General features: G+C 49.5%; 5 protein-coding genes across 11 annotated transcripts in view; 1 reads left to right on the top strand and 4 right to left on the bottom strand.

Annotated features, from left to right (window-relative positions):
- LOC125972486 (transcription regulator protein BACH1) overlaps window positions 1–11,374 on the top strand; it is a 34,027-nt gene that overhangs the window by 17,624 nt on the left and 5,029 nt on the right. For 3 of the 7 annotated variants that reach the window (XR_007482823.2, XR_007482828.2, XR_007482826.2), the window contains 2 exons: window positions 44–124; window positions 11,264–11,365. The gene's annotated coding sequence lies outside the window, so the exon portion shown is untranslated. Of the gene's footprint in view, window positions 1–43; window positions 125–5,811; window positions 6,530–11,263; window positions 11,366–11,374 lie in introns of those variants that run through there. The other 4 variants (XR_007482824.2, XR_007482830.2, XR_007482829.2 and 1 more) reach the window with 2 other exon arrangements.
- Window positions 167–1,471, bottom strand: LOC125972488 (claudin-8). The gene has a single exon (XM_049726200.1). The coding sequence runs from the start codon at window positions 1,255–1,257 to the stop codon at window positions 262–264; it is 996 nt and encodes a 331-aa protein (XP_049582157.1). The 5' UTR covers window positions 1,258–1,471; the 3' UTR covers window positions 167–261.
- On the bottom strand, window positions 2,113–3,737 carry cldn8.1 (claudin 8.1). The gene has a single exon (XM_049726203.2). The coding sequence runs from the start codon at window positions 3,115–3,117 to the stop codon at window positions 2,314–2,316; it is 804 nt and encodes a 267-aa protein (XP_049582160.1). The 5' UTR covers window positions 3,118–3,737; the 3' UTR covers window positions 2,113–2,313.
- On the bottom strand, window positions 3,893–5,286 carry LOC125972489 (claudin-8). Its single transcript, XM_049726201.2, has one exon. The coding sequence runs from the start codon at window positions 5,208–5,210 to the stop codon at window positions 4,251–4,253; it is 960 nt and encodes a 319-aa protein (XP_049582158.1). The 5' UTR covers window positions 5,211–5,286; the 3' UTR covers window positions 3,893–4,250.
- Window positions 9,549–11,045, bottom strand: LOC125972492 (claudin-4). Its single transcript, XM_049726204.2, has one exon. The coding sequence runs from the start codon at window positions 10,773–10,775 to the stop codon at window positions 10,080–10,082; it is 696 nt and encodes a 231-aa protein (XP_049582161.1). The 5' UTR covers window positions 10,776–11,045; the 3' UTR covers window positions 9,549–10,079.

The raw sequence follows: 11,374 nt of genomic DNA on the forward strand, positions 1-11,374 counted from the left end.
GTATTCGACAGTAAACGGCACAATGTGTTTATTTGTTCCACAGGACGTGACAGCTGCTTAAATGCAAGACGAGACGACGAAAACGCCAGTCTGGTTTCCTCCTGTGATTTGGCGCCGTCTTCTGGTGAGTACTAGCACTGCAAGTGATACACATTTCAAATCATAATAATAATGACTTGACAAGTTTATTTATCGATGAGTTAGAAGCATTTTCATGAAAACAACATGATTTCTTTTTTTTTTCCCAACTTGTAGTTTTGTTCAGATGTACATGCTTGGGCCGCTCCCGCTGTACGATGCCGGTTCAATTCTGGACGATTTGTATTGAATGAAAACGGGCGTTTGGGGCGTCGGGTGGTAGCTGGATGAATAGGACACGGTGGGATTGTATCGGAGTGCGTACGGCCCGCTGTTCTGGCTCATGTATAAGGAGTTGACGGGCATGTATATGCTCCCCACTGGGTTCGAGTGCCTCGGAGACGAATGTCGGGCGGCGCCGGCGGCTTGATACGAGCCGAGTGACCTTTCGGTTGAGTTGTAGAGCGTGACGTCGCCCGGTGCCAGTTGAGGAAGGATGAGATGGGGGCCTTGCTGCCGGAAGGGCTCGGACCTCAGGCTGGCAAGACTCTGGACGGGCTGGTAGGCCATCAGAGCGTCGGGGTGGCGGTCGACGTCCACGGAGCGTTTGTCTGAGAGGCGCACGCCGCAGATGAACAATAATCCGGAAGCAAAGAGAAAGGCGCCCGTCACCCAGCCGATGTAGAGCGCCTCTCCCAGCTCCCGTCTCTGGGCGTCGATCAGCAGCGGGTTGTAGAAGTCCCGGATGATGACGTGGCCCGTCCACGACACGGGGATGAAGACGCAGAGGGACGCCAGCAGCTGCATGCCGCCCGCCACCGACAAGATGGCGGATTTGACTCTGCGGTTATCGCGGAAGCAGGACGTGCAGCGTAGTCCCAACGTGGCCACCATGAGCCCCAGTCCTGACAAGGCCAGGGAGCAGCACATGAGGCCCCGGGAGGCCTGCAGCTCGGCGGGCAGGAACAGGAGCGAGTCGTACACCTTGCACTGCATCCGGATGTTGGCTTGCCTGTAGCAGTTCATCCACAAGCCCTCCCAGCGCGTCTCCATCACGACGATGTTCTCCTCGATGAACGCCGTCACCTTCCACATGGGCATCCCGGTGGTGGCGGCCGCTCCGATCAGCCCCAGCAGGCCCACGCATACGGCGGCGAGCTCGCAAATTCCTTGAACCATCGCTCCCAGACGGGGAAGGAACTAAACGGCAGAGGCCATCCCGCCTAGCCTGTCAGCGACGTGCCCGAGACTCAACTGGTGAGTTTGTGGACGCTCGCTTGAAGCTTGTTGTGGGAAAAATGCTCGGCAGGCTCCCGATTGGCTCGGACGACGGATGAGGGTGCCTCGGGATCACTGCATGTTTTGGCTTTGGCTTTGGCTTTATGCTGGTACATCTACCAGCATCTCATACCTCATTTAGACCTCAGGGAAAGCTTCGAGGTCCACTCTCATTTTGGATCAAATGCAGTCAGTAGAAAATAGATGAATTGGATCTATACATTATTTTTTTCACATGAGCAACTATCGGGATATGCTTTTTTTTTTAAACTTTAAACTAAGCAGATGATTTCCCCTATGGCTTGTTGCTTTTGCCAATGCAAAACAGGTCACCAATGGACTCTTTGTTGTATCTTCTTTCAAAGCAAATTTCAGTCACATGACTTGGTAAACACAAAAGCGTCCACACCTTAAACAAGCAGTCGACTGCTCGCTCGCTCGCTCGCTCGCTCGCTCGCTCTCGTCACTGCGACTCGGGTTGAGGCCGATGACTCGCTCAAACGTAAACACTCTGAGGGAATTAGTTTACAAAATAAAAGCAGTCTATTATAGGCATGTGTACATGTACGCATAAGCTAAAAAGTCAATTGCTGCTTTCTTATTAGAGGACACCCGCATGATCTAATTATTGGCACCATGAGCCGACGAGACCATTGATTTCCCGTATATAGTTACACCTGTAATTAAATGATCTAAAAAGTTAAGTGCAAAATGGGTCAACGATAACTGCACTTCATCACCAAGAAAAGGCGATGGAACATTTTTGCTCACTTTATTGAGGTACATTGGAGAGATCAAATACTAGAAACACATCTTTGTTTGCTATGTCATTGAAATGTGCAAGCAATTAAAACTAACAACACACAACATATTTTAAAAAAAAGTCAATCTAATCATTGAAATGTTTTTTTTTGTTTTTTTTTATCACATGAAATGTAGAAGAAGTTATTGCTTCGGTCAGAGATACGCCACCCCGCTGCGTGCGGACGGGTCCCTGGACGGGTACCTGGACGGCTGCCTGGACTGGTAGCTGTAGCTCCTGGAAGGGTGTCGGGACAGGACGGGCTGGGTCTGGACCTGGGGCAGCAGGACCAGCTGCTGAGGCTGCAGCGGCTGGACGGCCTGCGGAGGAGGGTACGCCACGTAGTCCGAGTTCCCGGAGTAGATGTAGCTCCTGGCCACGTCTTTGCCCTCCGAGCGCACGTTGCAGCAGGTGAAGACGCAGCCCCCGGCCAAGAGGAAGGCGCTGGCCACCCAGCCGATGTAGAGCGCCTCGCCCAGCTCACGCCGCTGGGCGTCGATCAGCAAGGGGTTGTAGAAGTCCCGGATGATGACGTGGCCCGTCCACGACACGGGGATCAGGACGCAGATGCACGCCGCTATGATCATGGACCCGGCCACGACCAGCACCGTCCGCTTGGCTCGCTGGTTGTTGCGGATGCACGAGGTGCACTGCAGCCCCAGCAGGCTGGTGAGGAGGCCCAGGCCGGCCAGGGCCACGGAGCAGCACATCAGCCCCCGAGCCGCCTGCAGGTCCGGCGGCAAGGCCAGCAGCGAGTCGTACACCTTGCACTGCATCCGGATGTCGGCCTGCTTGAAGCAGTTCATCCACAGGCCTTCGTAGCGGGTCTCGAACACGATGATGTTCTCGCCGATGAAGGCCGTGACGCGCCACATGGGCATGCCGGTGCTGGCCGCCGCCCCGATCAGCCCGACGACGGTCAGAACGAGAGCCAGCAGCTCCAGCGCCGAGTTGGCCATCTCTTCCCGCTTTGGGAAGGAGTCCGGCCCCGGCGCTGGGACGTCGCCGCATCCCGGCGGGCGGGCGGGCGAGGGAGGGAGTTCACCTGTTGTGGGCGGGATTTGAAAGGCGTCGCTAGGAGACAGACTCCCCTCGGGCCGCTTCTGGCTTTGTGCAGCAAACAGGAGCTTGTTTGCTCAACGCTCTCAGTTTACACCTTCTCGCCATTCCACAGAGGTGTTCATTTACCAGGCCGCAGGGCAGCGGTCAACACGTCTGCCTCGCAGTCAAGCGGTTCTGGGTTTGAAGCCACAGGCGTCCAATTCTGGTCCCCGAGGAGCGCCTGATTCAAACGATGGGCTTTTTGCAGAGGATAATTACCTTCATATTGATTGAAATGATCAATGAGTTTGTGGTTGACAGCTGATATGAATTGTTGTCCCTCTGAGCGGGCCTGACGGAATTCTTGCTATTGCATTTACAATGTTCCTCTGAAGCATTTCTAGATGTGATCTTTTCCCTCCACTGGAACCGCCCTCTTGGGTCAGAACCAGAGGCATTCTAGCCCAGATTAGACTTCATCTTGTGAGCTGGTTGACGCACGGGCTGGACTTTTCTGTTTGCTAAATGTCTCCTTTGTCCTCGTGGCTCAGACATCCTGTGTCACTTTTGTCTGGTGGTTGGATCTGTGACAATCTTCCGGTTTGACCGGTTGAGCTGCATAGTCGATGACAAGCAGAGAGATAACAACACCGCTGAGTCAAACGCCATCACGGAAAACAAACTCAACAGGGACCCGTTTTTCTCCATTTATTAAGCACCGCGGTGGGCCCTCAAAATCACAATCATCTATTTACAGTTCAGAAAGCCTCACCGGCGGATATAAAAATCACCTGGCGGTAAAAAAAAAAAAAAAGAGACAAAATATAAGAACATTTCATCTGTGAAAACAAATTCACAATCTGTACAATGGTTTCAAGTTTCAACCATTTGTCAAAACACACCGGTGCTTGATTGAACACATTAAAAGAATACGTTCCACAAAAAAAAACATGGAATCATTTTTTTCAGCTTTTTCCAAGCGAGTTTAGAAAGCGACGCCACCCGTTTTGGCAACAAAAATAAAAATGCCACTTTCTGTGAAATTGTGGGCCTACTGAACCGGCGTGTAGGCCACTGAGCCCGGCGGGGGGGCGGAGTAGGCAGGCTGGTAGGAGTACCCGGGCTGGTAGTTGGCGGGCGGCTGGTACGCCGAGCCGGGCCCGTACGCCGAGCCGGGCTGGTAGACGTACGAGGCGGGGTTGTAGATGATCCTCTCCTCGGGCTTCTGGGTGCGCGGGGCGTGGCGACTCAGCAGGATGACGCCGGCGGCGAAGAGCAAGGCCGACGTCACCCAGCCGATGTAGAGCGCCTCGCCCAGCTCCCGGCGCTGGGCGTCGATCAGCAGCGGGTTGTAGAACTCCTGGATGATCCGGTGGCCCGTCCACGACACGGGGATCAGCGTGGTGACGCAGGCCAGCAGAAAGAGCGAGCCGCCCACCACCAGCACGATGTGCTTGGTGCGGGCGCGGTAGTCCACCACCTTGGTGCACTTCATCCCCACGGCCGACACGATGAGCGCGAAGGTGGTGATGGCCACCGAGGCGCACATGAGCCCGCGGGCCGCCTGCAGGTCGGGCGGCAGGAACAGGAGCGAGTCGTACACCTTGCACTGCATCCGGATGTTGGCCTGTCTGTAGCAGTTCATCCACAAGCCCTCCCAACGCGTTTCCATCACGATGATGTTCTCCTCGATGAAGGCCGTCACCCTCCACATGGGCAGGCCCGTCACGGCCGCCACGCCGATCAGCCCGATGAAGCCGATGACCAGGGCGATCACCTCGCAGCAATAGGCGTACTTGCGCTTTCTCCTCTCGATGATCTTCTTCTCCTCGTACAGGGTGTCCTTGTTGTCGCTGTAGTCCGAGTAGGGCGCCGTGTAAGGCGCCGTGTAGGCCCCCGTGTAGGCCCCCGTGTAGCCCCCCGTGTAAGCCGGACGCTTCTCGTCGTAGTACGAGGCGGCGTAAGACAGAGGCGGCTTGGAGTAACCGCTGTAGGCGGTGTAGGAGGCCATTTGCTGAAGCACACGGGCGGCGCTCTCACGAGTGCCCAGGCAAGTCTGAGGAGCCCGACCGACCAGGCGAGGAGCTTATACACCCGCAGAAATGCAAACGACGTCGTCGAGCAGGTCCAGCCGCTTCGAATGCCGATCAAAGCGCCCCATCAAAAGCGTCAACAGGAAACTCCATTGTGTTTCGCTCTCCAGCCTTTTCAATCCATCCGGACCGGCGTCAAACAATCACAAGCACTGATTTGCTGCCAATCATTTTCAACAAAACTTGATCAGGCCCAGCAGGAATGAAAATTGAATGGAAATTCAAAATAGTCTTAACTTTGCTCGGATCCTTGGCAGAAAATACAAAGATGGCACGGGACCGAGTTTCATATTTTGATTTGATCTTGAATTGACAAAACCTGATTATTAAAACTGAATAAAAAAAAATGCTAAAAAGGGCCAAAAAAAGGTCAGATGCTAAACCTATGATCTGAAACAATAAAGTGGCATCTTTCACACTAGTGTTGGCTCGGGAGTGAACGATGGTTTCAAAAGAACGAATCTTTTCAGTGAACGAGAGTGAACGAATCACTTCCTAAAGTGATGCGTTCTTTTTTAGTTCATATGACTTCAACCAGTAGATGTCGGTAATGCCCATTGAAGCTGGTGCCACCTCGCCGTAAACAAAACGAAGAAGAAAATGACGTCACTTCCCGTTCTCCAACGAGTCGTAAATCGCATTTCCCGCTCACCTACTGAACGGAGCTGTGAGTGAGTGAGTGAGTGAGTGAGTGAGTGAGTGAGTGAGTGAGTGAGTGAGTGAGTGAGTGAGTGAGTGAGTGAGTGAGTGAGTGAGTGATTTGCATTTCCAGTTCATCGCGTGAAAGGATCAGTGAGGGAACGAATCGTGACTTTCCGGTTCGCGAGCGACTTCATGGGTCAACTGCCTTCGTTCCTTCCCACTGTGCATCAACGGATCAGTCAGTGAAGGTGTTGCGTCTCCGTCCTGGCGTCAACTACGGAAGCCAGAATGTCGATTGACCATTTGCCAAGGAAAGAAAGAGCCACCACTTCTTTTATGCGCCTTTTCTCCAAGCTAACGACTAACTTTATTGCATGAAGGGATGCGCCGTGATGCAACAACGGGGAAATAGATGATGCTTCTCTTTGGCTAATCTTGATTTTAGAGCACTTATAGTAGTTTTTTAAATAACGTACATGCATATATACGCCTAAATATTGTTTCCAATCTATCTACTGCAATTTCACATTGGATTGCTGGTTTGAAATTTACTTTTAATATTATTATTATTTTGAAATAAACTATGTTAAAACATGTCTGGTGTTTTATTGTTTTTATTTTTTGGGGCATGAAAACAAAAATCTGACATTTGGTTAACTGCTTTATATGACAATATGTGTAGATACACCTCATGGACGCTTCAATAGGTACACTATACGAGGTAAAAATAAATAAAGGGTTAATTGCACAATAAATGCACATTCAGGTATATTCTCACTCCTGGGATCGAACCAAAATCTTACCGAACAAGAAACCATGTCACTCACCAGTCGGCTATACCGACCTGGTAGCCCATTGTCGTCTTCACTCTTTTGTACTAGTGATGCGCATTCCAGTTTTAAGTTAACTGAATCTTTAGAATCGGTTCACTCGCCCTAACCTCCTGATTGGCTGGCTGAGCTGTGACGTCACTTGGACACTCCATTAGGTACACCGCCATTTTTAAGTGTACCTAATAACAGGCCACTTTATTAGGGAAATATCATGGTCAAGGATCACCGGTGTCAAGCTCTAGTCCTTGGGGCCGCATTCCAACATATTTTACAAGATAATAAAGTGGCCACTTTATTAGGGAAATATGGTCAAAGGTCACAGGTGTCAAGCTCTAGTCCCCGGGGCCGCGTTCCAACATGTTTTCCAAGTGACCCTCGTTAAGTGCAGCTGCGTGAAAACTTTTAGCCACTTTCACGTTCAAAAGGAGCTAAAAGTTTTCACGCACCTGCACTTAACGAGGGTATCACACGGACACTCCATTAGGTACACCGCCATTTTCAAGTGTACCTAATAACAGGCCGCTTTATTAGGGAAATATCATGGTCAAAGGTCACCAGTGTCAAGCTCTAGTCCTTGGGGCCGCATTCCAACATATTTTACAAGATAATAAAGTGGCCACTTTATTAGGGAAATATGGTCAAAGGTCACAGGTGTCAAGCTCTAGTCCTCGGGGCCGCGTTCCAACATGTTTTCCAAGTGACCCTCGTTAAGTGCAGCTGCGTGAAAACTTTTAGCCACTTTCACGTTCAAAAGGAGCTAAAAGTTTTCACGCACCTGCACTTAACGAGGGAACCACACGGACACTCCATTAGGTACACCGCCATTTTCAAGTGTACCTAATAACAGGCCACTTTATTAGGGAAATATCATGGTCAAAGGTCACAAGTGTCAAGCTCTAGTCCTCAGGGCCGCGTTCCAACATGTTTTCCAAGTGAGCCTCGTTAAGCGCACCTGCGTGAAAAGTTTTAGCTTCTTTCACGTTCAAAAGGAGCTAAAACTTTTCACGCACCTGCACTTAACGAGGGAACCACACGGACACTCCATTAGGTACACCGCCATTTTCAAGTGTACCTAATAACAGGCCACTTTATTAGGGAAATATCATGGTCAAAGGTCACCGGTGTCAAGCTCTAGTCCTTGGGGCCGCATTCCAACATATTTTACAAGATAATAAAGTGGCCACTTTATTAGGGAAATATGGTCAAAGGTCACAGGTGTCAAGCTCTAGTCCTCGGGGCCGCGTTCCAACATGTTTTCCAAGTGACCCTCGTTAAGTGCAGCTGCGTGAAAACTTTTAGCCACTTTCACGTTCAAAAAGAGCTAAAAGTTTTCACGCACCTGCACTTAACGAGGGTATCCCACGGACACTCCATTAGGTACACCGCCATTTTCAAGTGTACCTAATAACAGGCCGCTTTATTAGGGAAATATCATGGTCAAAGGTAACAGGTGTCAAGGTCTAGTCCTTGGGGCCGCATTCCAACATGTTTTACAAGATAATAAAGTGGCCTGTTATTAGGTACACTTGAAAATGGCGGTGTACCTAATGGAGTGTCCAAGTGACGTCACAGATCAAACAGCCAATCAGGAGTTTAGGGCGAGTGAACCGATTCTAAAAATTCAGTTCGCTTGAGAACTGGAATGCACATCACTAGTACAAAACAATAATGACAATGCTTTGTTGTCAGGTGGAAATAGCTGACTGGTACGTGACTTAGGTTTTTGCCCGGTAAGAACTTGGTTCGATCCCAGGTGTGAGAATATACCCAAGAATACTTTTATTGTGCAATTAACCCTTTATATATTTCTTCTTTTTTTTTAACCTATTGAAGTGTCCATGAGGTGTACCTACACATATTGTCATATAAAGCAGTTAACCAAATGTCCGATTTTTATGTTTTAATTGGCGAATAAAAAAAAAACAAGGAATAAAACACCAGACAAGTTTTAACATAAATGTTTATTTGAAAATAATAATAATAATAAAAGTAAATTTCAAACCAGCAATCCAATGTGAAATTGCAGTAGATAGATTGGAAACAATATTTAGGCGTATATATGCATGTACGTTATTTAAAAAACTACTATAAGTGCTCTAAAATCAAGATTAGCCAAAGAGAAGCATCATCTATCTCCCCGTTGTTGCATCACGGCGCATCCCTTCATGCAATAAAGTTAGTCGTTAGCTTGGAGAAAAGGCGCATAAAAGAAGTGGTGGCTCTTTCTTTCCTTGGCAAATGGTCAATCGACATTCTGGCTTCCGTAGTTGACGCCAGGAGGGAGACGCAACACCTTCACTGACTGATCCGTTGATGCACAGTGGGAAGGAACGAAGGAAGGAAGGCAGGCAGTCGACCCATTGACTCGTGACGTCATTTTCTTCTTCGTTTTGTTTTACGGAGAGGTGGCACCAGCTTCAATGGGCATTACCGACACCTACTGGTTGAAGTCATATGAACTAAAAAAGAACGCATCACTTTAGGAAGTGATTCGTTCACTCTCGTTCACTGAAAAGATTCGTTTCGAGCCAACACTAGTGCACTCTGTTCTTGTTCCAAAAGGGCTTCCAGTCGGGCTAAAACGATTGAAGTGTGTGAAAGCTGAGCCGCTGAAAAGGTGTGAAGCACCCAAACTCCAGCAGGCTCGATCGAGTACTCGGGTTGACAGCCGCATGCCGCACTCAAAGTCCAAGTCAGACCCGGCCGGCCTTTTTATCTGTAGAAGCGTCGAGCCGATCAGCGAAGTAGTAGGTTAAAAAATAAAAAAAAAACCAACAAAAGTGAATCAGAAAAGCCGTTTAATTTTTGACTTTACAACACATTCACATTAGTGCAAACATAATTGGGACATTTGAACACATTGGCTTTTTTACCTTTTTAAAATAATACACAAGTCACATTGTCAAAAATCAAATCAAATATGTACAGCTTTTTTTATTGCCTTAACCATTTCATGATACTGGCCACCTCTAAAATTATTTTAAATTCTTTTAAACTACAATACAAACAATATTTGGTTTCGTTTTTTTGTCCTTTCAAAATGACGTGCCATTATTTTGGAAGGTCATTTGATGATCTGTTTCCATGTGTTGCTCCACCATTTGTGTTCAGAGCATTACAGCATTAGTTTGACCCTCAACTTCAATTGGGACTCTCAATGAACAACTTGAAGCATATTTTAAAAGTGCTTTTTTAAAGTTTTCTTTCCCCTTTTTGCCCACAAGTCAAAGCAAAGAAAATCTGCTGAGCGACCACTCGCATCTCAACTCGTATCTCGCAAAAGGCCTTGCATACACTGCCGTGATCCCGGCATCACACGTACTCGTGATGCTTGTGGAAGCTGGACGGCGCCCGGCTGCTGCGCACGCTGCCGCCGCCCCTGGCGCTCAGCGGGTAGGAGCCCGCCGTGTAGGGGGCGGCGGTGGCGGCGTACTCCTTGGAGCGCCGCTTGGCATAGTTGAGCAGCAGGAGGCAGCCGGTGGCCAGCAGGACGGCGCAGGTGCCCCAGCCCAGGAAGAGCGATGCCCCCAGCTCCCGCTTGCGCGAATCCACCACCACCGGGTTGTAGAAGTTGCGGATGACCGTGTGCGCCACCCAGCACACGGGGATCAGCGTCAGCAGGCAGGCCAGCAAAAACAAGCAGCCGGCGAAGGCCGTGGTGATGTTCTTGGCCCGGGCGTTGTCCTGGCAGCAGATGCTCCTCTGCATGGAGAAGCCGGCCACGACCAAGGCTATCAGCACCACCACGACGGAGACCACCATCAGCCCCCGCGCCGCCTGCAGCTCCACGGGCAGGATGAGCAGCGAGTCGTACACCTTGCATTGCATCTTGATGTCGGCCTGGTTGTAGCAGTTCATCCACAGGCCCTCCCACAGCACCTCCATTACGATCAGGTTGGCGCCGATGAAGGCCGACACGCGCCACATGGGCATGGCCGTGGCCGCCACCACGCCGAACAGGCCCAGGAAGCCCAAGACCATGGCCACGATGTCCAGCTTGGCCTTCATGCTGCAGCCTCGCCCGGTGATTCTTTCGAAATGGAGCCGAGGCTCGGCCGCCGCCTTCTTTTACTCGCTGCTGGATGATATCGCCATGCGTGTAATGTCATCCGTCTGGTTTTAGCTACACGCTATGTGCACCTGCCTCTTCTGTGCCAAGGCGACAGAGATTGTAAAACCAAAACTAGATGAGCGGTTGTCCGAGGTCCACTTCAAATGTTCAGGATCGACATGAACATCAAAAATGATCACAAGCCACTATAACCACTTTAAACAGTAACATTTTTTTTTTTTTTGCTAGGATGGATGGACTGACTCAATTAAAATGTACTGCTAAGAAAAAAAAAAGGGAAATATTTCCCAACAAGCAGTTTCAAAAAAAAAAAACATGAAAGTTGAATACAACTAAACTTGGGACCAACATTTGAATGTTTTTTTGTTGTATGTTTTTTATGAGTCCAGAGAACAACATGCAATGTGTTTGTGTTTCCTATCAGAGTCAAGTGAAAAGCAAAGTAAAAGAATGAAAGTGGCTGAGCCGGAACAGAAACCTCGATGCTGGTCGGACCGGTTTACAGAGTGATACCGGCCTCGCTCAAGTAAAAACA

This window comes from Syngnathus scovelli, chromosome 7 (genome assembly GCF_024217435.2).
Source record: "Syngnathus scovelli strain Florida chromosome 7, RoL_Ssco_1.2, whole genome shotgun sequence".
NCBI lineage: Eukaryota > Metazoa > Chordata > Actinopteri > Syngnathiformes > Syngnathidae > Syngnathus > Syngnathus scovelli.

What these genes read in the sequence shown, in the direction of transcription:
- LOC125972488 (XM_049726200.1), bottom strand. Translation starts at nt 1,257, where the DNA reads ATGGTTCAAGGAATTTGCGAGCTCGCCGCCGTATGCGTGGGCCTGCTG.
- cldn8.1 (XM_049726203.2), bottom strand. Translation starts at nt 3,117, where the DNA reads ATGGCCAACTCGGCGCTGGAGCTGCTGGCTCTCGTTCTGACCGTCGTC.
- LOC125972492 (XM_049726204.2), bottom strand. Translation starts at nt 10,775, where the DNA reads ATGAAGGCCAAGCTGGACATCGTGGCCATGGTCTTGGGCTTCCTGGGC.
- LOC125972489 (XM_049726201.2), bottom strand. Translation starts at nt 5,210, where the DNA reads ATGGCCTCCTACACCGCCTACAGCGGTTACTCCAAGCCGCCTCTGTCT.